Source organism: Lygodium microphyllum, chromosome 21, assembly GCF_053477565.2.
Source record: "Lygodium microphyllum isolate KBCC chromosome 21, Lygodium_microphyllum_v1.1.10, whole genome shotgun sequence".
NCBI classification, from domain to species: domain Eukaryota; kingdom Viridiplantae; phylum Streptophyta; class Polypodiopsida; order Schizaeales; family Lygodiaceae; genus Lygodium; species Lygodium microphyllum.
In genome coordinates, this window is record NC_141155.1 from 23553066 (window position 1) to 23580512 (window position 27447).

At 40.8% G+C, this 27447-nt stretch overlaps 1 protein-coding gene across 5 annotated transcripts in view; it reads left to right on the top strand.

The window, feature by feature from the left end:
- Positions 1 to 27447, top strand: part of LOC148017813 (RNase L inhibitor protein-like protein) — a 94644-nt gene that overhangs the window by 17289 nt on the left and 49908 nt on the right. For 3 of the 5 annotated variants that reach the window (XM_087661677.1, XM_087661681.1, XM_087661676.1), the window contains exons 2-7: positions 4319 to 4368; positions 4434 to 4486; positions 4784 to 4849; positions 5134 to 5174; positions 5538 to 5674; positions 15896 to 15986. In XM_087661677.1, coding sequence (XP_087517803.1) covers positions 4319 to 4368; positions 4434 to 4486; positions 4784 to 4849; positions 5134 to 5174; positions 5538 to 5674; positions 15896 to 15986 — 438 coding nt within the window. Of the gene's footprint in view, positions 1 to 3744; positions 3889 to 4149; positions 4172 to 4318; positions 4369 to 4433; positions 4487 to 4783; positions 4850 to 5133; positions 5175 to 5537; positions 5675 to 15895; positions 15987 to 27447 lie in introns of those variants that run through there. The other 2 variants (XM_087661678.1, XM_087661680.1) reach the window with 2 other exon arrangements.

The following is a 27447-nucleotide window of genomic DNA, read 5'->3' on the forward strand; positions in this document are numbered from 1 at the left end:
GTGCTTCTCTCTCTCTCTCTCTCTCTCTCTCTCTTTCTCTCTCTCTCTCTCTCTCACAGTCCTGGTCACTACAAGGCACTCCACACACACACAAACCACCCCCCCCACAAAAGGTTCACTTCTTTCTTTTAGTCTAGTCATGTGTTTCTGCATTCACTGCACTTTGAGAAGATGATGGCTAGAAATAGTAAAACACATGTTGGAGATGATCGTACAACAGAAAATGCCAAGGTGGGAGGTATCTACAGTAGGTGACAAGTTGGAACAGTGTGGACAGCAGTCGACAGCTGATCAGTAACAAGAATGTGGCAGAAAACAATCGCCAATTGATGGAGATGGCTAGATAGCAGGCATAAAATGATGAATAACAATGGGCAATAGCTCAAACTGAGATATCCTTTGTGAACAGGGTGTAGATAGCAGAGATAAGGCATATGCAAATTACAAAAACGAGATGGGACTGAGTGATGGGCAACATGTCTATTTACACATGGATTGGTCCTTCCAAATTAGCTTTTGGCTTATGGGATAGAGACACTTTCTAGGATTGCATTTTCTTTCAATAAAGTTTGGTAATTTTGAGTTTTGGGGGTAAAAGTTCAGAGTTAGGCCACATGAAACTAGCCTTCCTTCTTGGAATGGGTGGTGATAACCTGATTTAAGAGTTAATTATGCACATAAAATGAAATACACACTTTACGATAACATTCTTGGACAGTAGACTCCCTGTGGGCCCCAAAATTGGTGCCCCTTACGGTATTTCTTTAGCTTTCATTCAATTGGAAGGAGTACAACTTGAGATTCTTCAATCTCCTGTTAACCAATTGCTCTTGCTATCATAAATGACTAGCAAGCCTTTTGGGTCATTTGCCCCTTGATTCACCCAAGACTTTTTCTCCAATTTGACCCTTGGATGGCCAAATGCTACCCTAAATCAATTCGCGATGGATTGGCTCTTGAAATCCCTTGATAATCTTCAATTATCAGCTGCTGATTTCAGTCCCTTGAGCCTTCAATCTCTGGCAGGATCCCAAGGTGGTTGCTAAACCCTAATTTCTACTGTAAATTAGGGTTTACTGTAGAAATTACAGATCAGCCCACCAAAAATGACTGAGATCTCCTCCGAACGGCTAAGAATTGTTGAGAATGGCTGAGCATAGGCTGAAGAAGATGAGAGAATGCTGTAGAGAGAAAATTCTGAGATTTGTCGCGAAGAACTGATCAAAATCAGTTGCTGCCCTGTTGTACCAGCCCCAAATAGATGCATCAATAACAATAGGAGCATCAAAGACTGAGATCTTCAGGAGAAAGTGCATCAGCAGCAATTGCCAGCTTCCCAAGCTCAAGAATATGCAATCTCCATCACTAAAATGGTCTCCAATGGTTGGGAAATGGCTGAGAACAATGCCTAGTCCCTAGTGTCACCATTGACACTTAATGGCCAATTAATAGTCCTAGGGGCAAACTGACACCAAAATTCATCTAGAATCTAACAAGTGTAACTTGTTACAACTTTTGCCTTTGACACCCATCTTTTTCATAGGGTCCTTGGGCCTTCAACTGTAAAAAAGTAGCTTGCATCTCACATGTGCAACACATGTGCATCTTTTAATTGCACATTTGATTTATCCTTTAATCAAATGTCAATTAAACATAAGCAAAGCATCAAATTTTCACGTCCTCGTGACACCACACCATTGGGCAGCGGACACACTTATCATGGGGGAGTCATCTAGAATCTAACAAGTGTAACTTGTTATAACTTTTGCCTTTGACACCCATCTTTTTCATAGGGTCCTTGGGCCTTCAATTGTAAAAAAGTAGCTTGCAACTCACATGTGCAACACATGTGCATCTTTTAATTGCACATTTGATTAATCCTTTAATCAAATGTCAATTAAACATAAGCGAAGCATCAAATTTTCACGTCCTCGTGACACCACACCATTGGGCAACGGACACACTTATCATGGGGGAGATTCTCTTTACAGGTCGCTACATTAGTGGGGGAGTGGTTTGCATTTCGAGAGTTACCACATGAGACCCAAAGGCAGAGATTACATGATCTTAGGGGAGCCAGGGCTATGATTGAGGCCATGATGGAAGGGGTTCCACCAGATTGGCAAACTGAAACAGCTTCATCTCAGACTCCAGAGGGGATATCCTTCTAGTAGTCATTGCATCTAGTAGAGACAAGATATTCACTTTCACAGTTGAGGAGGATGGCCACTTCTAGTGAGAGGACCTTGACCTTAGAGCACTCAGTGGCTGCTCTAGGCAAATAATTAGAGTAGTGGCACACTTTGAAAGAAAATGTCACATAGACCCAGACCCAACCACTTGTCTTATAGATGGATGGAGATATTGGGCATATTGGAGGAGGTCTCTAGAGAGACTTCAGTGGGATCTAGGAGAGTGGGTGTGGAGGGATCCCTTCCTTGACTGGCCATCTGACATCCCCTTCTTTCGCTACACTACTAGATTGGGACAGAGGATACATATGAGCAAGATTAGAGCACAACCTGTAGTCACCCCTCATTGGCATAGAGAGGGAGTCTTAGATGAGTTCCTATATGACTTTTGGAGGCGGCTACATGACAGCTTCAGGCCCAAGAAGATATCTCTCTTTCTATGGCTTTTAGCCCATAGGAGTTTAGTAGTTGGCACTTGGCTTGGATATGGCAGTGACCTAGTGGCATGCGCGTGATGTGGTGAGGCAGAGGAGATACAGAGACATTGCCTATGGGACTGTCCAAGAGCCCAGGAGATTTGGAGGAGAGCTCTCAAGATAGCATTCCATGGTACAGCGGAGTCCATGGTGGCGACATGGAGGGCTATAGCTTGGGTCACAGATAGAGGTCCAACATGCGGCTATGAGGACACTCAGGGGAGCATTTCTTTTCTCATCATTGGACAACATTTGAGCAAGATCCCTACCCAAGACTACTCACAGACACAATGGACTCAGGGACATTGTCACAGATGGAAGCTGATTTCCAGCATTATAGCTTGGTACATATGGACTGCGAGATGTAGCGAGGTCATTGTTCTTCAGGATATACCCATTGGGGAGTCTTTATCGAGGATTTGGACAGAGATAGTCCACACTCTCTGTGGGAGATGGGAGAGGTTGCAGGGCAGCTATGAGAGGATGAGAAAGAAAAGAGAGGCTTTCCTGCGGATTTGGGATTCAGACACCTTCTTTCATACTACCCCTTAGATGGTCTAGCACTTTAGCCCACCAGACTAGTTGTTTACACAACCATTGTATCTTTGATGTACTTAGTTACTCTTTAGAGAGTTTCTTGTACTTTGTATTTACCTTAGGCGGCTCTCTCCGAGGTGTTATTAATAGAATTCTCTTTTCTTGGGAAAAAGAAAAGAAAAGAAAAAGTTACATTGAGCATATCTCAACACATGTAAACAAGCAATCCAATACATGACATTTTAGGTGCATTGAAATGCTGACTAAGCAAAGACATTGAGTAAGCTAAATCTGGCCTAGTATGAATCAACCAAAGTAGTTTCCCTACGACAGATCTATATATATGCTCGTTAAAGGGTTGACCATAGGATACTTAGCTAGTTTGATAGTGGGATCTAGAGGCATGACCGTTACCCATGTTTGATCAATCCAAAACTGTTCAACTAGCTGAAGGGCCTCCTGCAGCAGTTGGCCAGATTTGGAGGGTGTTGGCTATTTACAGCCCCACCTCATTGATCACTCTCTCACTTCTTCTGCAGGTTATCTTCAGCACACTCCTCTCCGACACTCTTCGTTGTTGGTGCTGTCCTCATTGTCTCAGCCTGATCTGGTGCCTCGCTGACGCTCCGGGCTGTGTGCAGGGACTGATCAGTCGTCATCATTGTGTTCAGCATTCCTCTTCAGTCAGTGCAGTATTTCTTCCTTCATCTTTTGTTTCCTTCTCTCTCTTTTTGTTTTTGTGCTCGTGTTTCTTCTTCCGTTGTGCACTCTCACAACTTCAGGGAAACATTTTAGTTTTGAGTGTTCTTTAACCATGGATCTATAGAAACTTTCTAACTAATTGCAATGGATTTAAAGTAAGATAGAATTGACAATTTTGTGAATGTGTGCAAGAAGGTTCTTCAAGCAAATTGTACTGATTTCAGGTCTAGAACGATTAAGCTCTTGACTAAGAACATGTCAAAGGTGTGGCTTTTCTAATACATAAGTTGACAGTTTAGTTTTGGCACTATAGAGCATTAAAATATTTCAGCTAACAGAGATGTCTTTCTTATGATTAAGCTTCAATAACTTGAAGCTTTTATGTATAAAAGGTTTGAAATGTTTACACAGGGATGTGGATCCTTGCTCACAATCAGGAACTAGTTTGTCTGCTGTTCAAGGTAAGACCTCTTGAACCTACTTTAACCTATATAGGTCAGATTGAATCTGATGATTGGTTTTACAGAAAATGCTGAAGAGATAGAAGAGAAAAATGTGAAGCTGAACTTGGCAATGTGGGTAAGTAGCAAGTCAACCTGTTTATATTTAGCCGATTGCCCAGGACTTGCCTTAAGGAAAAAGGAGGAAGGGAAATTTCAATTTTTACCAAACTTTTAATTTATACTACAATGATATCAGATTAGTCTATCACTTCTTTTTTCTGGCTCTATATTTGTGGGAGACCAAGTTCCTAAACAGAAACATCCACTTTATTGTATAGTGATATTTGTGTTGAGGGGTCTCAAATTCTATTGTTTTTGATGAGTGATATCAATTTATTTATAAACTTAAACTTTCACTATGACTTTTCTGCAGGATTTTGGTCATTGTGACATTAAAAAATGTACAGGACGTAAACTATCGCGGCTTGGATTCATAAAGGTCAAACTCTGATTCTCAAACTGATCCTATGTAGTTGTCATCATGTTTTCATTATATTGACAAGAAACTGCCATTATTGGAAGGTTCATTCATCCTTTTAAAAAGGGAGTACAAGAAGTTCAAGGTGTAAGCTCAAAAAGTTAGATGCGCAATTAACTTTTCCTGTCGATGGATCACTTTTTATTTAAAAATGTTGCTTAGGGACAGGAGTGCGCTCTCTTTTGGGATATAAATTTATCTCTATATGCTCACTTTCTGCTCATCTATTGGATTTATGGTCCCAGGAGTTACGTGTTCAACAACGCTTTGCTGGTGTTGTGCTAAGGTATTTCAAGACAGGGCATATAAATAGTTTCAAGAATACAGTTCTTATTTTACAAGACCAGAATGGCCAATTTCTGTTTACCGTCATTTTGTACTTATCATTGATTTTTGAAATTCTTCAATGCACAGTGTGTTGATGTTGATTGATTCTGTGCTCATAAGTGTCCCACAAATTTTATTAGACTGGAATGTTCACTATACAGTTTTGTTGATTGACGCTTTACATAGGATAATATCAGAAGAGCTTTGTGAAAGCTGGACACTCTCATATTGTAATCTTAGAATTTGCTAGATGGGAGTTGTATCTTCTTATAAATGTGCATTGCTATTTGAATCCTGGGTGCTTTACGGTTCTGTATTGCAGTCCTGTAGGGAAGAAGTGTGTCTCAAAGGAAGATCAACAACTGGTAAAGGAGAAAGGTGTAGCTGTCATAGATTGCTCTTGGGCTCGTCTGAGTGATGTGCCTTTTCAGCTTTTAAGGTGTGGAGCACCACGTCTAAGTAAGATTTTGCTGCTCATTGATACTCATGAGGTGATTGTTTTGATGTCATTCAAGATATTTACTTATTTAATTTTGCTGGGCATTGATACTCATGAGAAGATACTAAAAACTTTTGATATCATTAAGGTATTTACTTTTGTTCTTACAGTCCTTGGAACTATATGCTGCTTTATTAAGAAGGTTGATATACTAGGAAGTTATAAACTTCATTACATCTTTTTTTTTCTTGAGAAAAGTATAAGTTAGATAGTAAATTTCCTTGGACAAAGTACTCCAAGGGAAAGTATAATAATATCCCTATAAGGGACTTTCAAAACAAAAATTATACAAAGCGGAAGTTATTAGTGTGAAGAAATGCTCTTAATGCAAAAATCATGAAACCAATCGTACAACAAAGCACAACCTGATAAACTCAGAACATAGTTAGGGTTAGGGTTAGGGTAACTCAGAGACAGTGAACACAATGAATAATAAAGTGAATAATAATGAATACAAAGTGCTCATGCAGCAAACACACTATGTAGTGAATACTGAATCTCGAACTCTTGTATCTTTGGGATCAAGGTAGAGGTTATGAGTTGTAGAGTGTGTCGTACTTTGAATGGAACCTAAATCGCAGCAAAGGCAGCCTTCGAGTGTTAAACATGAGCAGATGCAGCCAAGGAAGACTAGATTTGATGCAAATGGTAGTGTAGGAGAGAGAAAGACTAAAAATGTAGGTATCTAAGGGGTAGGTATTTGAGAAGAGAGAAAAATTGGGCGATAACTATTAGATGCAAACGAAAATGTCAAAGGTGAGAGAATGCTAGGTGGCAACCAGAAATTGCAAACACAACATTCAGAGAGAGAAAATCTTGGTGACAGTAGACAATAAGTGGCGACAACATCCAATAGTAACAGTAGGCGAGAGCTCCCAACAGTAGGCGACAACTCCACAGGTCTGGCAATAGCAGCAACTGCGTGTAGAAGGGTGGATTTAAGCGCTCGATGATAGTAGGTGGCTGGTGAAAGCTCTGACTATGATATCCTTTGTGAATGGGGTGTGGCAGTAGAGTTATGGGTTTTGAAACCTGCAAAAATGAGATTAAGGGAGAGTGGTGGGCTTCATATCTATTTATAGAAAGTTTGAGGCACTAAATTAGGGTTTTGCATGTGGGACATATTAACTCTCTAGGATTACGTTTCTTTTTAAAATAAAATGTTTTTTTCATTAATTAAGTATGTTTTGGGGTTGGTTAAGTCAGACTAATGCATTTTTAGCTCAACATGCCCTCTCAGGCACAAAACAAAGCCATGAGAAATAAGCCCTTAATATATGTGTTCTTCTTTTACCCCAAGGTATCCCACCCCAAAGTAGTCGGGGCATTAGGCAAAGGGTGCACGTCGGTTGCCCAGTGACCTAGCAAGACTACAGAGGTGATGGTTATTTTACCAAGGGAGCCGAAGTGATCACCCTAGAGAGGCTAGGGTATCAGACCAAGGGTGCTTGTTGGTTGTGTAGAGGCCTACCAAGTTCTACAAAGGTGGATGGAATCAATAATGAACTTTTTGTTTTTTTGTTTTTTCTTTGTTGTTTTTAGTTTTTTTAAAGGGCTTTTGGTGTGATTTGTTTAAAAGATTTAGCATTAAGTGAAGGTTTCAAATCAGTTCTCGTCCTATCAAGTCACTGTGGCGTGAAGTACGGGAAAATAAGGATGGATAGCCCCACTACCTTCATACAACAAGCAAAACATTCCCACACACTACTAGGATAAGTCCTAGGGATTTGTAAGTGTGTGTGTGTGTGTGTGTGTGAATCTGTTAGATATGCTCAATGCCCCACCCTTGTAAGGTGCCATCAATGATCCATGGTGCTCAAAGTTGTAAGGCCCCCATTATGAGGAGAAGCCATGTGTGAGTACGGACATTGACTGAGTCTTGACTTGTATGTCAGATGAGGTCCATATGACCGGATGGCAAAAAAGTGACCTCTGTGGATTTAGCCTTTGGGTTAGATAGAGTAGTTATACTGGTAGCAACTTGAGGCACAATGCATCGAGTAGGGGTGTGGGAGTTATTAGGGGTCCCTATTGCGGGGTTTGGGAGCCGCAAAAGCGGCCCCTAGTTAAAGAGAATATTCCCTGGCTGACTAGGGAAGGTTTATAATACGGTGGAAGTGCACGGGTGGATAGAGCCATCTTTGTATCAGTTCGTTTGAAATTAAAGTAGTCTCTATTGTTCTCATATTTGCTATGTGTTCTTTACTCTTGGCTTAGATTCTGTCCGCTGTGCCGTGTAATTTTTACACAATCATATTGAGAGTATGTGAAGAGAAAGGCAAGACGTAGAAGTAAGCCAAACAAGCAAAGCTACCATGCAAGCATAGAAAAAATAGTGCCTTCGGAGATTGCTATGTGCAATGCTACGATTATGGTGGATCGAGAGTTGACTACTCCAAAGGTGACCAAAAAGGGATAAATGCACGCACAGATACATGTTTATATGAACAGAATGTCAATGCATGGGGTAATGCAAAGGGGAATGCAAATATTCATGCTCATGCAGAATGTGGTGCAATGGTGCCACTTGGACAGTGCCCTCGTAGGGAGATTGTTCACTTGTCCAAGTGTCCTTTTACAATCATGTCATCCTGACAGTGCGAATGAAGTTACAAATGTCTGTAATATACAATACATAATAAATAAATGTCTTCAAGTGAAAAGCTATAAACATCATCACTGTCACTATCAAGAGCAGGAAACCGCCTCCTCTCAAACTGGAAGGAGAAGTAAGAGGGAAGCACCCTCTCCCCGTCTATCTAAAGAAGTAGAGGAGGGTGTACCCAAGCTGATTTGCGGTAGAAGATACTGTAGAATCGGCTGGTTGACCGCCTTGGTCAAAATACTGTCACTATCAAGAGAAGGAAACCGCCCCCTCTCAAACTGGAAGGAGAAGTAAGAGGGAAGCACCCTCTCCCCGTCTATCTAAAGAAGTAGAGGAGGGTGTACCCAAACTGATTTGTGGTAGAAACTGTAGAATTAGCTGATTGATCTCCTTGGTCAAAATATCTACAAAATTGTTGCTTGATAGCACAAACTCTAGACGAATGGTGCCTAGCTCAACGTGCTGCTCTTTGATGAAGTGGTAGTAAACCGCCACGTGCCGTGTCCGAGGGGAGATAATAGGATTGCCCACAAGGGCAATGGCACTTTGGTTGTCGTAGTAGACAACTGTAAGTGACTTGAAAGGGAATTGAAACACAACCAAGAAGGTTCTTTGATAGATGGCCTTCATAGTGCCATCGAAAAGAGCTCGATACCCTGTCTTTGCCATGGAAGCTACCACCGTCCCTTGCTTACAGCTGGCCCAAGAGATGGGTGCCGTGCCCAAGGTATAGAAGTAGCCTCCATAAGAACACAGGGTGTTAGGATCTCCCGCCCAGTCAGAATTAGTGTATCTATGCAAGCATAAACCATGACCATAAGTTAGTTCAAAATGATGGGTACACCTTAAATATCTTAATACACGAAGACAAGTAGTCCAATGAGACATTCTAAGTGCATTAAAATACTTACTAAGCAAACTAACTGAGAATGCAAGATCTGGCCTAGTATGAATAAACCAAAGTAATATCCCTACAACAGATTGATAGGTATGAGCATCAAAAGGTGGACCCAAGATATCCTTGTGTCCCATGGACAGTGGGATCTAGAGGCGCGGCCACTAGCCATATCTGATTAGTGTAATATTGTTCCACTAGCTGTAGGACGTACTTTTACTGTGACAGAAAAATACTTCCCCTCGGATCTAACAATGAGTTATAGATCAACAGTACCCAAGCAATGAAATAAGTGAAAGCATTAGACTTATGCTTGAGGAAGTATACCCACATGTATCTAGAGAAATCATCCACTATAAAAAAGAAGTATAATGCGTCATTTAAGGCGGTAGTGGATGTGGGTCCACAAAGATCTACATGAATAAGCCTAAGGGGTTTAGCAGCATGAGTGATAGATTATTGAGGAACGATGTACGATGTTGCTTACCTAGTTGATATGCTTTACAGACCTCTTGAGATAGTTTTAGGCATGGGAGGCCCTTAACCATTCCCTGATGCAACAACTCATAAAGAGAGTCATAGCCAAGATGTCCTAATCGAAAATGCCATAGACACTCAAAGTTCGTGGGCTCCCGTGTAGTGGCCAAAGCCTGGAAGTGATGGAACTCCAAGTCATCGGCAGTGGACTCCGTAAGAAAATGGGTCATGTGGTAAATGCCATTAGGTTGTATCTTGCCGCCGTGAGCAATCACTAAACCGGTCTAAGAGTCTAGGACCTTGATTGCGGTTGCTATGAAGAAAATTGCTTGCCCCAATTGGCAAAGCTGTTGAACGGACAACAAGTTTACCCCAAGTTGGGGGACATGATAGACATCATCCAATGAAGTGAGATTTGGACCTAGGTCAGTGGGAAAATAGATGCAACCCCGGGCCTGAATTGTGACCGAGTTGTTTCCTACGTGAACACTCTTGGTTGTAGGGGCTTGGGAAATATAAATGTGTGCTCTAGGAGTCATGTGATAGGTAGCTCCACTATCCACAAGCCAAACAGATATTGAAGTGCTTGGCTGTGACGAGCAGGCCGTTGCAGGCACCTCATCAGGAGGCAACTTGCAGATGTGAACAAGACTCGCATCTGATGTCTCTAAGGAGACGATGTAGGCCTCTGCAGACCAATCAGACAAACCCTCTGGAGTTGAGTTGTTTTCTGCGACTGCGATGACGGACCAGTGGCAGTGTGGGTTTGGCCTCTCCACTGCCCTTGTTGAGGGCTTTCATCACCCTGCTTCCCTTGTTGGGGGTTACTCAAGTGGGGTGCGGGGGTCTGATTCTTTGATTTGGACTGTGTGTCTCTTGCCTTAGATTGGCACTCATTGTCATAATGGCCAATATTTTGACAATGTTGACAATACCTATTCTTTTTAGGTACATTCTGCCATCTTGGTTTTAGTGTGAATTGATTGTTTCCTTGAGATTCACTACTCCTATTTTGATTTTGATTTGGATTTAAGTTTTGTGTACCCTTGCCTTGTTCCCCCCTTTGAGAAGATGCAACAAGAGCCTTTCTATTGAGGACGTGCTATGAATTGATTAAACAACTGTGCGTAATGCAACAACTGACACTCAAACTCATAAAATGTGGGTATATGAGATTGTGAAATCACCTGTTGCACAAAATGGAAATATTTTCTCGGTAACTTGTTAGGGAACATGGTAACCTAATCGTCAGAGGACGGACACGGACATAAGTCAATATGATACCATACGTGTAGGTGGAGGCACTGAGACGTGATAGCCTTATCCAAATGTCGATTGGGGCACTATAGAATGATCGGACGATCCACTATGTAATGCTATAGAGGCAAATTGTGATACGAAACGATCCACACTCAGAGAATGCCCTAGAGGAAGAAAACTCAAAGGTGTGTGTGTGGGAGGTCGAGTCTCCATCATAGGTACACCACCCGGAAATGGATATGTAGAGGTCTTAAAGACTATGCCTAAATGTGTAGAACCCCCTAGTATGGTGGATAATGTGGTGCACTTAATGGAAGCGGAAAGGAAGGTGCAATGGAAGACGAGGGAGGGATGGGGGCGAGCCCAAATGGATTTGTGATGGATGTTGTTGTTTGAAACATTGTAGGTTCCTTTTGTCCATTAAATGCACTAGATGAAGATACACCTACTCCATATTGACCATGAGAAATAAAGTCACTTGAAGGAAAAGGAAGGGTAGGAATACTTACAATTTCTTCTTTTAGCTTCTTACCTAGTTTTGAGTTCATGAAGAAATACTTATCTTTCTCATTACTCACAAACCAGTTCTGTGCCCATGTCAGATCAGGCAGTAGCAAGTTGGGAGGTCCACTCCTGATTGTTTCTGTCCATGTTTGGCTATGGAGATTGGAGTGGTGTTGTGAATGTATTCGAAGTCATCTGATCCTTATGTTATTCTTGCTTTCGTGAATGAGCTTTCCGATCAAAAGCCAAGGTTTCTCAGACAGTACCTAGCTTGATACCATGTAAAGAAATGCTCTAAACACAAAAAGCATGAACCCAATCGCACCACAAAGCACAGACTAATAAACTCAGAACACAGCTAGGGTTAGGGTTAGGGTAACTCAGAGACGGTAAACACAATGAATGATAAAGTGAATGAATAATGAATATACAGTGCTCATGTAGCAAACACACTATGCAGTGAATACTAAACCTTAAACTCTCGTATCTTTGGGATCAAGGCAGAGGTTATGGGTTGTAGAGTGTGTCGTACTCCAAACAGATCCCGAATTGCAGAAAAGCAGCCTTTGAGTGTCGAACACGAGCAGATGCAGCCAAGGAAGGTTGGATTTGATGCAGAGGGCAGTGCAAGAGAGAGAAAGACTAAACATACAGGCACCTGAGGAGATAAAAACTGGGCGATAGTTATTAGATGCAAATACAAATGTCAAAGGTGAGAGAATGTCAAGCGGCAGCCATAAACTGCAGATGTAGCATTCGGAGGAGAGAAAATCCTGGTGATAGCAGACAATAGGTGGCCATAGCATCCAATAGTGGGCAACAGCTCCCAACAGTGGGCGACAACTCCCAACAGTGGGCGACAACTCCATAGGCCTGGCGACAACAGCAACCGCGTACAGAAGGTTGGAATCAAGTGCTGGATGATAGCAGGTGGTTGGTGGAAGCTTTGTATTGCAATCTTGGGTGCTTTAGAGTTTTGTATTATAGTCCTATAGGGAAGAAATGTGTCTTTAAGGAAGATCAACAACTGGTGAAGGAGAAAGGTGTAGCTATCATAGATTGCTCTTGGGCTCGTTTGAGTGATGTGCCTTTTCAGCTTTTAAGGTGTGGAACACCACCTCTAAGTAAGATTTTGTTGCTCATTGATACTCATGAGATAATTGTTTTGATGTTATTCAAGATAATTACCTATTTAATTTTGGTGGGCATTGATACTCATGAGAAGATACTTAAAACTTTTGATATCATTAAGGTATTTACTTTTGTTCTTATAGTCCTTGGAACTATATGTTGCTTTATTAGGAACGTTGATATACTAGGAAGTTAAAAACTTTATCACATCTTTTTGTTCTTGAGAAAATGATAAATTTGATAGTAAATCCCCTTGGGACAAAAGGGAAAGTATAATAATATCCCTATAGGGGACTTCCAAAACAAAAATTATGCAAAGCGGAAGTTATTAGTGTAAAGAAATGCTCTAAATGCAAAAAACATAAAACCAATTGTACGACAAAGCACAATTTGATAAACTCAGAACACAGTTAGGGTAACTTAGAGACAACGGATACAATGAATAATAAATATATAATGCTCATGTAGCAAACACACTATGCAGTGAATATTGAACCTCGAACTCTCATATCTCTGGGATCAAGGTAGAGGTTATGAGTTGTAGAGTGTGTCGTATGTAAACACCCCGAACAACGTAGTATGCTTAATAATTATGATATTCGCTTGTTTTCGAGATTTAATATAAAAGAGAATGAACACTTAAAGCTGAAAATGAAAATTACTCACAAAATTACAACCATGAAAATGTAAAAGTAATGGAGACAAGATTGAGGGTTGAAGATGGGCAAACACCCCCCCCCCCCCCCCCCCCCCCGCCCCGAAGGAATGTATTTCTGCTCAATCCAAGTCCCTTAGGGAAGAGCTCAGTTAAAATCAACCTGAGAGTGAGGAGAAATTCTCACTCTCACAAGATCATGCAAAGATGTACAAACACACATGCATTATCTATTATGCAATGATAAGAACTGATTTCTTTATAGTATGAGAGAAGAAAGAGGGGAAATCAGCCTTTCTTCATCGTTGGCCGGTAGTACATGGATAGGGCTTGCTTCTTGTTGCTAAAATGGAAGAAAGAGCTTTAGAAGGAGGTGCTGTAATGAATTTACAGGCTTGCTGTCCTGTAAAACAGCAGTGATAGAAGAGGGAATATGGAGGAATTTGATAATGGAGAAGTGGGGGATGATGATGGGGATGGATGGGGCCAGTTTCCAGCTATCTGTGGGTGCTATACATGAGTTTACAGCAAAGAAAAATGATGTTGAATGAAGAAAAACGAGCTCTTATTTATAGGAGAGGGAAGAGCTAGTACAAAAGGAGAAAGTAGAGTAGCACAAGACAAGTGTCCAGCCACATGTCATGAGATGTGACAAGTGGTGGGACTCTTGGAAACTTGTGTGACAAGTGTCTTGACACTTGTCTTTTCTCTATGGCCTTCCTTTTTTGGCTGAATACTGTCAAGAATAGAAACAACCAAATTTAGTAAGCACAGTCAGAGTACAGAATTTACTATTTTTAGAATGACATCGCTATTTTTTAGGACTAGCATTTTTAGGCTAATTCGAGGCTCCTAAAATTTAGAGACCTCCTAAAATTTAGGAACCCCCCCAATATGGGTGTCATATGAAAGCTTTTTCCGTGTACATCGCAAAAACGGTATCAGAATCTTCATGTGACTTTCCTATGCAAAGCAATGTGCATTTCAAGCTTTCAGTCCACACATGCACATTGTACAAGCATTTCATGATCATGCCATCTTGTTGATTGTAATTGTATGTTCTGGCGCATCTAGCCCACACTTCAAGGCATCAATCCTTTCTGTGTGCGAGTCTAACCCTGATATGCATGAGTTCTGGTCATATGCACCCAATCGGGCCATATAGGTGGAAGTGTGAACTATCTTTTCTCTAACCCACCGCGTGGGTCCACCATAACTTGTGACCACTCATCAGTGGCTAGCTCAAATGCACTTTTCTTTATATCTAATTAGTGCAAAGGAAACAAATTTAATAAATCATTATATAGATAAATTAATGAAAAAGGATACAAATTCTGTTTCTATAGAGTTGTGACATCGTACTCTGAATGGATCTTGAATTGCAGAAGGCAGCCTCTGAGTGTCGAACACCAGCAGATGCAGCCAAGAAAGACTAGATCTGATGCAGACAATAGTGCAGGAGAGAGAAAGACTAAAAATGCAGGTACTTGAGGAGAGAGAAAACTGGGCGACATCTGTTAGATGCAAATGCAAATGTCAGAGGTGAGAGAATGACAGGCGGCAGCCAAAAACTGCAAATGCAGCATTTGGAGGAGAGAGAAAATCTTGGTGACAGCAGACAATAGGTGGCAACAACATCCAGCAGTAGAGGCCACAACTCCCAATAATAGGTGACAGCTCCATAGGCCTGGCGACAGCAGCAATCACATGCAAAAGGTTGGAATCAGGCGCCGGATGATAGCAGGTGGCTAGTGGAAGCTTTGACCACGATGTCCTCCGCGAATGGGGTGTGGGCAGCAGAGTTAAGGCTCCTGAAACTTGCAAAAATGAGAATGAGGGAGAGTGGAGGGCTTCATGCCTATTTATAGAAGTTTGAGGCACTCGAATTAGGGTTTTGCATGTGGGACACAGTAACTCTCTAGGATTGCGTTTCTTTTTAGAATGGGGCTGTTAAGTCAAGCTAATGCGTTTTTAGCTTAACAATTAGAAGGCTTGGGAAAAAAACCATTCAAAATGTCTATAGTGCCACAAACCATGCGTGGCTGATAGTGAAAGAAAATGCCGGAATATTATGTCTTGAGAAAAACATCTATCCTCCTCCTCATAGTATTTGAATTGCCATGTATCCTCTCCCAAGGAGACGGAAGAATCTCTATTGTCCAATCTCCATCCAAATCCTTAAGAGAATCTCTGCAAATTGTATCTCCAAGAAATCTAGAGCATAATTGCGTCTAGCTGCCAAAATGTTGAACATGAAATATAGCATAATTGCATCTAGCCGCCAAAATGTTGAACATGAAAATTTGAACCAAAGCATATCAATTTCTAGCAATGCTTAGGTATCATCTGACAATGGATCAAACGGCATTCTTTACTTGTTGAATACTTGAAAATTCAATCTCGGATTGAGAATAGGGACCTCAAAATATATCTCACTACAAACAGAACTACGAACACATCATAAGTTTAGACAAAGAAAGCACATGCTGATTATAAAATTTTGTCATTGGACTTCTTTTTGATGTCTATATTTGATTAGCTACAAGCATATACCTTAAGTTGTAGTGCAGTATTTACTCAAGCAACAGTAAGAAAAGGGAAATTGATATTATGTTCAGATTCTTAAGGTTCTGATATAAGTGAAAAACATGCAGTGCCTTGGCTAGTGGCAGCGAACCCAATCAATTATGGTCGGCCTTGTGAACTGTCATGCGTTGAAGCTTTAGCGGGTGCTTTGTATATATGGTACAACTCGTTCTCTAACCTTCACTAGGCTATAATTGTGTGCTGCTAGGGATGATGAAAATAATTGTTGCTGATTTACAGAAATGTATGAAGGTTCAGTTTTTTCCAGGAACCCCCAACTGCATGATGAAATTTATGTTGACATGCAAATTGGGGTCTGGTAGGTTGTTAGTCAAAAATAGTGATTATGACTAATATGGCATTCTTGGATATAGTCTTTACTGAAAGACACAATGCTTGATTTTTTCTTTTCCTATTTGTGAAAAAGTTTATTAAGGTTGAATGATTTTTATAGTGACATAGAATGAGGGGAATGGCAGCTAGGAATGGGGGAACACCATTTAAAAATGGGTAGAGATGGGGAATGTGTTGCTAATTGGTGGAATGTTCTTGCTAGTGTTCCCAATAGGTGTCCCTGGTTAGGAGTGTCCTTGTCCTATTCATCTTGTAGGGAATGGAAAGTCAAAAGGAATGGGTAAGCTAGACAGAATTTTTTTTTACAGCTTTGGGCTTGCTCTTTGGGAATTGTTATTTCTGCCTAGTCTTCCACCCCTACATCATCACTTCTCACTCTTCTGCTGCAGTTTACCCAACGGCTTGAATTGGTCTTCCCAACTGGTCTGTGCCCACCACCTTTTTCTCCAGGTCTCTCACCTCCCTATTCTTGTGCTGCCACCAGGCCTGTCCTTCACCTATTTCTGCTCCAGCACCTGTCCCTGTCCCTGCTCCTGCTTCCTGCTTCCTTAGCTTCTGCCTGCTGCCATTGCTCTTGTTCAGTGCCTGCAATAGTAGGAGACAGCGGGGGAGGGGGGACAAGGCCGGGATAGCATGAGGTTTTGCAAAACGAGGGGTACTTGAGAGAGAATGTACACGTCTACAATTTTGGATCCATGCGTGGTGTGTAAGGCTCAATGTATCCAAGTACGGATGGTAATATGCACAACCCCATGTATAGTAGTGTTGGCATGATGCTGGGGCAGAAAGTGGCAAGTTTGGCAATGCATATATGCAGGCCATTTTGTTTGGGACTCATGGTATTAATGCCGGTCATGAAGGAAATGCAGCTATTAATGCATGCAATGTATGGGAAAATGTATCTTGGTATGGTTGGTAGTATGCAAATTTCCATCCACAATCACATTGCAATAGTCCAAAGTATGCAAACATGAATGTTTTCCTAATGCATTTGGTACTCTTAGCATGTCAAGTATACATGAAGGGCTAGTCAATTGGATTCGAGGTTTTATGCTGGTTAAGATAGAATTGTAGCAATGTGAAAGTTGGAAGGATGGCACTCCAAAGAGACAAAGGCCTAGAACCTAGTGGAGGTTTCAAGGCAAGTAAAGTTAGAAGTAAAGTTTCCATGTGTTTCTTGGTGAAGCTTTAGCATTGTTTCACCTATGAAAGAATGCAATTGGATGGAGGATGACTTGGTAGATTATCCTCAATGATGCACTTTACCTTGATATGTTTCAATTAGAACCAAATTTGGATCAGGCTCTTTCAAGCTCAATAGAGCATAGAAGGTCCAGAGTGTCGCGTGATGCTCAAGGGGGAGGTTGCACCTCCACTTTCCTAGTGATGGACATCTTAGTTGTGTAGTGGATCTCAAATGTACTTGGTTTGTATCCATGATATTGTATACGATAGTATTTTTGCCATTGGGATCACTATTTAGTGTACTTGTCATTGTGAGTTGGTATGCATATGGTATGGTTTTCACCTAGGCTTTGAAACTATACATTTGCAAGGTTGCTCGCATGTATGGAAGATATGGAATGTTTATTTTGATGTGATGTACATTTGCAAGGCATGTATGGAATGCATAGATGGTATGCAATGTACATTTGCAGCTCATGCAAGAGAAGGACAATTGCATAAGTTACATGTGGTTTGCAATTGATATATGCCTTACATGAGTATCATGTAGTACATCATTGCGATGAGGGACTAGTTATGCTTTGTTTATGCATTACTTTGCCTTGTTGGTCAAAATAGTGATGGGTTTTGGCATGTGGATGCACCCCTTATGGTTCTGAGAGTGGTTACAATTTATGTGTGGATTATAACTGGTTTAAGTGAGTGGAATTTCACATGCAAAGGACATGAGCATGGTTAACAGTAGGTGCACATGTTGTTTGACTTTAATGCCAATAGTGGCAACATATGCATTGGCACATTGCAATGAAATTGAGGATGATTGCAAGGATTTCAAGGGGGTAGTTTGTCATGAGGACATGAAATTTTATTGCCTTTCTTAACATTTGATTAAAAGTTAATCAAATATGCTAATGTTACTTGCACATGTGAGATGCAAGTTCATCATTTCACAATGCGGGACCCAGGACCCTGAGATATCAATTAGTACCGAAGGCAAAAGCTATAATAAGTTATGGTTGACAGGTACTAGGTGATATTCGGTGTCAGATTTTGGCCTTAATCAATTCGTTAACTACTAGTGTGAGTGGTGATATTAGAGACTAGTACTAATTAATTAATTAATTAATTAATACTCGTCTAAGGGCTAATAATTGCTTAGGAATACTTGGAAGACAAATTGACCTAGCCAATATAAATATTGGTTGGTGAAATTAATTTTTTGAGTACTAGAATAATTACTAAATTAATTTTTAAAATTAAAATTTTGAAAATTAATTTAATAAGCTAGTTTAGGAGGCTACCACTTGACAGAATTTGACCATGCAAGTGTGGGAAAATTGAGTTGGGGTTGAAGCAAGCGGAAAATCTTGTTTTTGCATTTTGGAGTTGTTGGGAAGAGAGGTGGGCTGTTGCTGCTTGCTTTTGGGACCATTTCTCAGCCCATTTTGGTAAAGGTGGTTGCATATTCATGACGAGAGGAAGTTGGTAATCATTGTTGATGCACTCTCTCATGAAGATTATAGCCTTTGATGCTCCCTTTGTTATCAGTGAATATATTTTGGGTTGAAAAACCAGGTCAGTGCTCAATTTCACCAAATTCTTGCAATAAATCTCTGAATTTTCTCTCTCTACATCATTCTCTCTTTCTCTAGTCATTTTTCAACTTTACTCAAAGTTTTATAGCAATCCAACCATTGGAGTGGAGATTTTGGTGAATCTTTGTTGTAAACTCTAATTTATAGTTGAAATTAGGGTTTGATAGCCACCATGGGAAGTATGCCTAGATTTGAAGGCTCCAAACTTGAATTTTCAAAGCTGAAATCAATGTATTTTAGGAGGATTTAAGAGGCTAGACAACCAATATTGAATTTGGGGCTAATTTATTTTTGAAGAGTAGGGTAAAGACTAATCCCCAAGCAAACCAAGGGGCAAATTGGTTTGAAGGCTTGTTGGTTAGTTTTGACAACAAGATGTACGTGGATTAGTAGAGGAGATCAAAGAATCTCAATTGTTCTCCATCATTAGCAATTAAAGCTAAAGAAATACCGCAAGGGGCGCTAGTTTTGGGGCCAATAGGCTGTCCATTGTCCAAGATTAACTGGTAATATTTACATTTTTAGTTTATATGGGCAGTGGCTTTTATACTTGCAATAATTAGTGTTAAATTAGGTTATATACCACCCTCTTCGAGAAGAAAGGTTGGTTTCATCATGGCGCAATTGTAATGGCATGGAGCCACTTTGGTTGATGCTTAAGTGGGGTGTTTTTGCTAGCCACTGTTTCTTGTGTGGCTTGTTTCTTTTTTGAAAACGATCTTTAATGGGATTCCCGCAAGTTGCTTATGGGTGCTTTCAACTTGCTCATTTGTCTATGGATTGTAAAGTCCGTTTTATTATGCAGAAACATCATCTGGTACCACATCTATAGTTAGCCCTTGGTCTGGGAGACTGAGGAGTAGCTCCACATCTTCAGGTGGATCCACAAGTGTTGCAAGTAAAGACAAAGGGAAAAAGAAAGTGTTCGATGGTAATGATGCATCTACTAGTCATTTGGGATTTGATGGAGATTATAGTGGTTCAGAGAGTTTGGATGATATGCTTGGTATTCCTTTAGTCAGGATACTAGGTGTACAGAGAGCAACTACTGAGCCTTCTTCTTCACAGGACCTCCTCCACACTTATTTGTGTCATCGAAATAAATCCTCTAATGTGTTGAGTGTTAAGGCCCTTTTGCTACTCCCATGTATAAATTTACTTGTACATGTGACCGCATCCTTGCGGGTGAGAGTGTACCGTACCCTTAGTATAAATACATTCTTTTATTCTTTGTGTGTACCACATTGGTACACACTCAACTTGAGTCTCCACACTCTCTGTACTCTCTACTGCTGAACACACCTCATTTCTTTGTGCACACCACTTGGGCACGCTCGCTCTCCTTTAAACTAGTATTAGAGCTCCGACGAAGATGTATGCATTTCCCGAGAATAGTGCGAGTCAGCTTAGGCCAGCATGAGTGTAGGCAATAGCTAACCAAACTGTTGATTTTTTAGTCGACAATTTCCAAATAGTCGATAGGCCACGAGCAACCAACAACTAGGTTAGGTGACTATTCTCAGCCAACGTGAGGTTAGGCGATGGTGCCTTCAACTAGTGACAGCAAGCGGTAGCAGAAGGCATAGGTCACGAGTGGGCAGCAACAATCTGTGTGACTTGGTAGTGACCATCGGTAGGCAGGCGTGACTAGGCGGCAACCATCGGCAGGCAGGCATAGGTCACAGGAGGCTTCTGGCAAGACAACAATAGTTTTTTTGACACATTTCAGGTATCTTTCATTAGTTTTTTATTATTTTCTGCAGCAGACCCCTTGCTCACTGGTGGGGGTTGTAAGCACAATGCTCAGATTTGTGAAGATTTGTCCCCGGGAATTTGAGGCTTTTTCCAGATTTGATGCTGTCCATGCAAAACAGAGACGTTTGACCTAGAAATTGCAGACATTGTGCGCGTTTGCTCCAAAAACTTTGGGTTTTCTCATGTACAAGTGAAATTTTGCTCAACTGAGCCAATTTCACTGAAATTTGTGCACATTTGGATCCTGAAATTTGGGTTTCGCAGAATTTGTGAAGTTTTTGCAACATTTGCCTGTATTTGACACTCCGAATGATGTATTAATGCAATTGGGGCAGATTTATTGCAAAAATTTTGGGGCTTTTCGTATCGGTGATGCATTTTGAGCTGATTTATGCTTTGACGGTGAAATTGCAGCAGATTCATTACTGAGTGGGAGAAATTTGGACTTGGGATGTATCAAATGTTGTAAAAGGGTAGCTTCTCATGGTACATGTATCGCTGGATGCTCATTATGCAGTGAAACAGTGGTACATACAGCACTTGGGTTATTGCATTTGGGTGTTATGGTGATGTATTATTGAATTGGGAACTGTCTTTTATGCATGTATCAGATTTGGTTCATGTATACAGCCCTTGGGACTGAAATTGCAGCATAATATCTGCTTCTTGGACACCTTTGGAAGTGCAAGTTTGCGTACTTGCTGTTATATTCAGCAACCTTACTATTGGCTGAAAGTATTCAGCATTTTATTGCAGTTTTTTAAAAATTATTGCTGAAAATGGCTGGCAATGCATCTACATCTAACACAAAGAATCTTTTTGAGATTCGTGAATTTGATGGCAATGGCTTTGATCTTTGGAAAGATTGTATGCAGGGTATACTTTTTTTGAAAGATTGTGATGATGCTTTGGCACAACATAAGCTTGCTAATTTGTGAGATGAGGATTAGGCTAAAATGAATAAGAAAGCCATTACTTACGTCAAAATGGCAGTCACAGATGATATCTTGGTTGATATCAAGTGACTGACCACTGCATATGCAATTTGGGAGAAACCCAAGGGTATGTATGAGAATATGACTCCTGTCAATGAGGTCCATCTCATGCGAAAGTTGGTCAACTTGAAGCTTGATGAGTCTAAGACCGTCTCAGAGCATTTAAATGCATTCACTAGTATTTTGAGTCAGTCATAGGATGCAGGCTTGTTGGCTTTTGATCCTAAGTTGAAGGCTATCTTCTTGCTCATGACTTTACTAGATTCATGGGAAGTATTGGTTGTGTCATTGAGTAGTAACAACCCCAACTTGACATTTGATGGTGTGCATGGTTCTATTCTCAACGAGGAGATTAGATGCAAAGCAAGTGGGGAAAATAGTGGATCAGCCTATAATGTAAGAGGACGAACTGAAAAGAGGTCAAATGTTGCAAATAAGCATAAAAATTGCAGCAAGAGCAAGGAAAAATAGCAAGATGTCACTTGCTATCAGTGTGGATGCAAAGGGTATAAAAAACCCGATTGTAGGTACTATAAAAGGGAGCAAGAATGCAAGAAGCAAGCTAATGCAAAAGGCAAAAAGAATGAGAAGGATGGCAGCTCTACTCCCAAAGAAACAGAGAAGGTAAATGTGGTATCTAATGTTGTTATTGAGGAAACAGAAGAAAATAAAGATGTTGATTATTGGTTGCATCCTCAGATCCACATGCTATGACAGTGGAAGATATATATATCACTAAAAGGGATGTGATAGATGCCTTGTTGTTTACTCATGATGGTTTGTCACAATCGTGGATTGTTGATAGTGGTGCTTCATTTCATGTAACTCCATCTTTGGAGTGTTTTTCTTCTTATATGGTAGGTAACCTTGGAAAAGTTTACCTAGGGAATAACCATGCATTTGATATTGAAGAAGTAGGCACCATACACTTGGCTCTTGAAAATGACCAAGAATTGATTCTTTACGATGTTAGGTATGTACCTGGCATTAAGAAGAGTTTGCTTTTTGTTGGGTAGTTAGACAACAGGGGTTACTTCACTACCTTTGGTGGTGGAATGTGGACGATACAGAAAGGACCCATGCTAGTCACTAGAGGTGGTAAAAAGGGAACTCTATATTATCTTCACTGCAAGGCACTTTCTGGAAAGTTTATTGCAGTTGCAGAAGTGCAGCCACACATGGAGCTATGGCACAACTGTCTTGGATACATGAGCCAAATGGGTTTATAGGCACTTTCCTCACTTGAAAGAGTTGATGTGAAAAACTCAAAGCTTGACTTTTGTGATGATCGTGTTTTGGGAAAACATGTAAAGAGTTCATACTCTCATGGAGCGTTTAGAAAGGCATGTATTTTGGATCTAGTTCACTTTGATGTATGTACCATGCCAATAAAAACTCATAGTGGTTTCCGTTATTTTGTGTTTTTTATTGATGATAATTCTAGAAAGCTATGGGTTTACTTACTTAAGTAGAAAAGTGAGGCATTGGACGCCTTTAAAAGGTTTTATGCATTTGCTAGTACTGAAAGGGGTTTAAAACTAAAATGCATAAGAACAGATAATGGGGGAGAGTATGTATTTAAAGAATTCAATAAGTTTTGTGATGTAAATGGGATTAAATGAGAGCTTACAGCTACTTATAATCTGTCATCTAATGGTGTGGCTGAGCGAATGAATCACACTTTATGTGAGAAGATTCGGTGCATGCTGTCCACAGCTAATCTCCCACAATCGTTTTGGGGAGAGGCACTTAAAACCGCAGTGCATATTTGCAACCAATCTCCACATGGTGCACTTGAAAGTGGCATTCCTGAAGAGATTTGGTCTGGCAAACCTACTTTATATGACCAGTTAAGGGTCTTTGGCTGCACATGCTATGTACATGTACCTGTTGATAACAGAACCAAACTTGACATGAAATCCCTTAAAGGCATCTTCATGGGTTATGGAGATGAAGGTGAAATGGGTTATAGAGTTTGGGTTCCAAGCGTGAAAAGGGTACTACGCAACTGAGATGTGGTATTTAATGAATCAAAGCTGCTGAAAAATGCCACATCTGGTAATTTAGACAAAAAGAAAGTGAAATTTCAACACGATGAGCCACTTGAACTGCCATTAACCATTGAAAATTCAGCTCCACTTGATTCTTGTTTTGATAATCAACATATCATTATATTGAGCCAGATGAAAATGGGCAGCAAAGGGATGCTGAAAATCAGCTTGGGCAACAAAATCAGCATGCTGAAAATGAATTACAGCAGTCTGAATATGTATTACAGCAACTTGAAAATGCAGTTCAGTAGCCACATAATGAGGTCATTGACATTTCTTAGGATGTGGATCCATTGCCTGATAACACAGATCATTGGGTGAGAAGGTCAATACGTATCAGGAGACCTATACAGAGGTTTGATTCCTCCTTGGACTGTATTTTACTCACAGATGAGGGTTAGCTCGCACATATAAAGAGGCATTATCATGTGAGTTAAAGAAAAAGTGGGAGATAGCTATGCAAGAAGAAATCAAATCTTTGTTTCAGAATGATACTTGGGATTTGGTTCCATTGCCCAAAGATAGGAAAGTTATTCCTAACAAATGGGTCTATAAAATCAAGTGTGTGGATGGCAAACCCAAATACAAAGCCAGGCTTGTGACTAAGGGTTATACACAGAAAGAGGGGATTGAAATGAGCGGTATCACTTTATTAGATAGGTTTTGGATGATGGTCTAGTCACACTAACGAAGATCAAAACACAAGATAATCATGTAGATGTTCTCACTAAGATTCTTGCAAAGGCTCAACGTAAGCATTGCATTCGACTAGTGGGAATTGGTTAAAGGTTTACTAAGGACTTTTAAGTGGGAGGCTGTTGGGTGTAAAGACCCTTTTACTCCTGCTCCCATGTATGAATTTACTTGTACATGTGACCGCACCCTTGTGGGTGTGAGTGTACCGTATCCTAAGTATAAATATATTCTTTTATTCTTTGTGTGTACCACACTGGTACACACCCAACTCAAGTCTCCACTCTCTTTGCTCTCTCTACTGCTGAAAACACCTCATTTCTCTGCATACACCACCTGGGCACTCTCGCTCTTCTTCATGATGCGCCTACTACTCGAGTTTCTACTCTTGCCAAGAATCCATTGCCCTCTAAACATCAATTATGCCCCCGTGACACTCTAGCTCAGCTAGCCTTTGATGTTGCTGGTAGAGTAATCACTCCATGGGACTGCAAGTATCCAGGTTTTACTTTCCACCATGCAAATTTGCATACCTCTTTGCGGGCTGAATATAAGTGACCAAATCCCTTTGTGGTTTTGGGCAACTTTTTTGAAGATGGTGTATTGGAGTTTAATGTATCCAAGTATGGTTGGTGGAATACACAACCCCATGTATGGTAGCATTGGCATGATGCCTCCTGGGACACAAAGTGATATGTATGGTAATGCATCTGCATCCCCTAGTGCTTATGGGGCTTAAGGAATGAGTTTTGGCCATGCGGGCTTCTTGTGGTGCTGGTCATGATGCAAATGTAGTAAGTGTGCCCTTTTTGCAGCAACCAGTTGATGATAACTTAACACCCAAAGAGGCATTAAAGGACTACGATGAGGGTTGAAAACCGGTGAAGTTTGAGGCCTTCAGCGGTGCACAAGATAGTCTAAAAGCTTTAATTGAAAAGATTTGTGCCTAGCTTGATCTATGAGTGCCCGTGCGTCATGAAAGATGCAAACACGATTCCTTGATTATTTCAAATCTTTAACCTCTCCTCTCAATACTCATCGAAAAGAATAATTGTTGCGCTTCGCTCCACCCACCCAAATCTCACAATCTCTAAGGAAGATAGTGGTCCTCATGATGTTGACCAGGTAAAACAACCCATCTCACAACTGGAGGAATCCTTCACGACCTAAACTCATCCAACCACCTTTCCTCTCATCTTGAGGTTCCTAAATTGGTGATGAAAATCATGACTCGTGCGTGCAAAGAACTGTGTGTGCTCAATGAAAGGTGTTCTCTCACGTGCACGTGCATCTTAAGTTTACTACATATAGCTGGAGTGGGCATCATGCCGTACTAGTGCTCAATGATGGTACAAGTGTGCATTAACCCATCCCATGGTGTGGAAAGCCTAACCAATATAATTGTTGGCTGGTCAGAGTCAGAATCAGGTTATTTTCTTGAGTGAGAAATAATTATGAAATTGATTTTTTGAAAATTAATTTAATAATGCAAGAAATGCTGAAAAATGGACTAGGGAGGTTGTCACTTGGCAAAACTTACCAATGCAAGTGCGTAGAAGGCTGGTGGGAGGAGCTCATTGTGGCTTGCAGAAGCTAAGAGAGAGAGAAAGCAAGAAAGAAACAAAGAAAGATACATTAACGTCTACATAAGATCAATGTGGCCTATGAGACAAAATCTAAAGTACATCCGTGTCTAATGTCATCTCATCAATAAGATGAAGATAATATGAAAATAAGTAAGTGGCCTATGAAACAATGTCTTATGTCATCTCGTCAATAAGGTGTAGATAACATGAAAATAAGTGGCCTATGAAACAATGCTAATAATAACTTTACAATGGGACTATGCTAGAATAGAACCATGTCTAGTGTTGTCCCATTGGTAGAAAGAAAAGGAAACCCAAATGTGACAGAACTATGTATAGAAGAATGTGGTGGAGATTGTAGGCTGTAGTTGATCTCAAGGTTTGCACATGATCTCAGCTATGATGCGGACCCTAACTGCTCCACTGATATGCCTAGTGGTGAGTCTTTGGTGTCTCATGATAATGGCTCTAATTTGACTGTGGGCTCCTTGGATGTGGTCCTAGTAGATGGGGTCATCATGCATAACAAAGTGAAGTGGTTCTATCCAATGTGACTCCTCGACATGGAACTGGAGGTGTCTAGCAGGGTGGCTTTGTCTCTGCAAGGTTAGTAGTGTTAGTATGGTCGGATCTGTGAAGAGGCTCTACCACTGGCAATTGCTCTCTGTGTGGGTCCTTTGGGTGAGTTGATCTCTTGTCTTGCAGTAGTGCTATGCAACGCTTCCGGAGCTCTAGAAGGAAAAGACCTAGGCATCTCTGGTCCTCATACTCCATGACACAATGAAGAAGTCCAAAACCATCATGGAAGAGGTAGTGGTACCATCCTTGTATGTCATAGTATACTGCACATTGGAGTATCTATCCATCAATCTTTCTCCATTTGTAGCCTATGAGAGGAGGTACAAATCTGTCTGATAGCAGCCTGTATGTTGAAGGAGAGATGGGTGTCCATGTATGCTGGCTGAATAGTGAATCCTTCATTAGAGAGTCACAAGAAGTGACTCTGATAGAACTCCATCCTCGATCCTAGAGGGAGTGGTGGGTGGATCCATGTCCTCGCTATCTTAGTCCTCAAGATATGAGCTTTGATCACCTAGTTCAGCTCTGATCGATAGAGAGAAAGTGTAGGACAGTCAAGGCTGTAGTGAAAAAGTGGAAGGCAGTCAATATCCAAACCATGTAGGCACATCTAGATAGTCATCTATGAAAACCAATAGTTCTTCTCACCCTTTGCTGCTAGTTGTCTAGATGAAGCTAGTGCCAATTTGGAGTATTTATGACGTGGGAGATCCCATTGTCTGTACCAAAAGGTCATTGCCATGAAGAGTGGATCTGTGACTATAGGTGTTGTTCCCAGCTCTGTTCTGACAATGGGATGTGGCATGGAGGGCTTACTCCTAATCGTA